This window comes from Penaeus monodon, chromosome 31 (genome assembly GCF_015228065.2).
Source record: "Penaeus monodon isolate SGIC_2016 chromosome 31, NSTDA_Pmon_1, whole genome shotgun sequence".
Classification (NCBI taxonomy): domain Eukaryota; kingdom Metazoa; phylum Arthropoda; class Malacostraca; order Decapoda; family Penaeidae; genus Penaeus; species Penaeus monodon.
This window is the reverse complement of record NC_051416.1, coordinates 3,134,473-3,135,386: the sequence shown is the minus strand read 5'-3', so window position 1 is coordinate 3,135,386 and position 914 is coordinate 3,134,473. Positions and strand designations below refer to the sequence as shown.

The 914-nt window shown below is 34.9% G+C and overlaps 1 protein-coding gene across 3 annotated transcripts in view; it reads left to right on the top strand.

The window, feature by feature from the left end:
* The window catches only part of LOC119592992 (sulfide:quinone oxidoreductase, mitochondrial-like), an 8,583-nt gene that overhangs the window by 3,225 nt on the left and 4,444 nt on the right, over positions 1-914 (top strand). For all 3 annotated transcript variants that reach the window (XM_037941879.1, XM_037941880.1, XM_037941877.1), the window contains exon 4: positions 207-287. In XM_037941879.1, the coding sequence (XP_037797807.1) occupies positions 207-287 (81 nt within the window). The remainder of the gene's footprint in view (positions 1-206; positions 288-914) is intronic.

The window sequence follows — 914 nt, the reverse complement described above, 5'->3', positions numbered from 1 at the left end:
GATATAATTTGCAGAAATATTGAGATATATGATATATTACTTAAATTTGGTTGCAACTATTCGAATAAGTCTCAACAAGTGAGCCACCAGAGTCAGATATTCATCTAAGAAAAGTCTATTGAATCAATACCCTTCAAACGTATCTAATAGAAGTTAATCTTGGTGAGAATCGGAGCAGAGTGATATAATTTTTTTTTTTTCAACAGATGCACTACTACCAGCCGATGTGGACTCTGGTTGGGGGAGGAATGAAGACACTGGAGAATTCAGGGAAACCCATGAGCAAGGTAAGTGTATATCGGTACTTTATACTTGTGTGTATGTTCGTTGGCCGTTTGGCTGTTTTGATATATGGCGTAGTGAGAATCGTGTAGTATTATATAAATCGTGTAGTATTATGTAGTATTATATGTAGTATTTTGTGAGTAACTCTTTTGAAAGCAGTAGATTCACTTTCTTACATTAAACAAGCTTATGTATTTTGAAAATATTGGATAGATGAATATATAAGTTTTTATATATTTTTTTTTACTTTTCTCATTGGAAATGCCTCATTTTTATGATTTAGTGGAAGCTAATTGATCACATATATTTTAAATAAAAATTTCAGGTCTTCACCTCTCTGTTCTTACCTGTCCATCTGTCTGTCTGTACTCGTGTGTATAGTGTAGCTCTACATACCGCTGGAATATGCTTTTTCTCTCTCGTTTATGGTGAAACGGCAGCAAGGAAACATCAAGCATTTGCATCCCTCCCACTAGCGTTTCCAGTAAAACTTTCTATATTTTCTTGCTCCCTCCTTTAATGGAGAGACTTCACCCCCATAAAATTGAATACTGTGGGGCCTTCTCAGTGTGATAAAGCTCATTTTTAGATGATGTAAGATATGTATATCCCCCCCCCCCAAAAAAAAA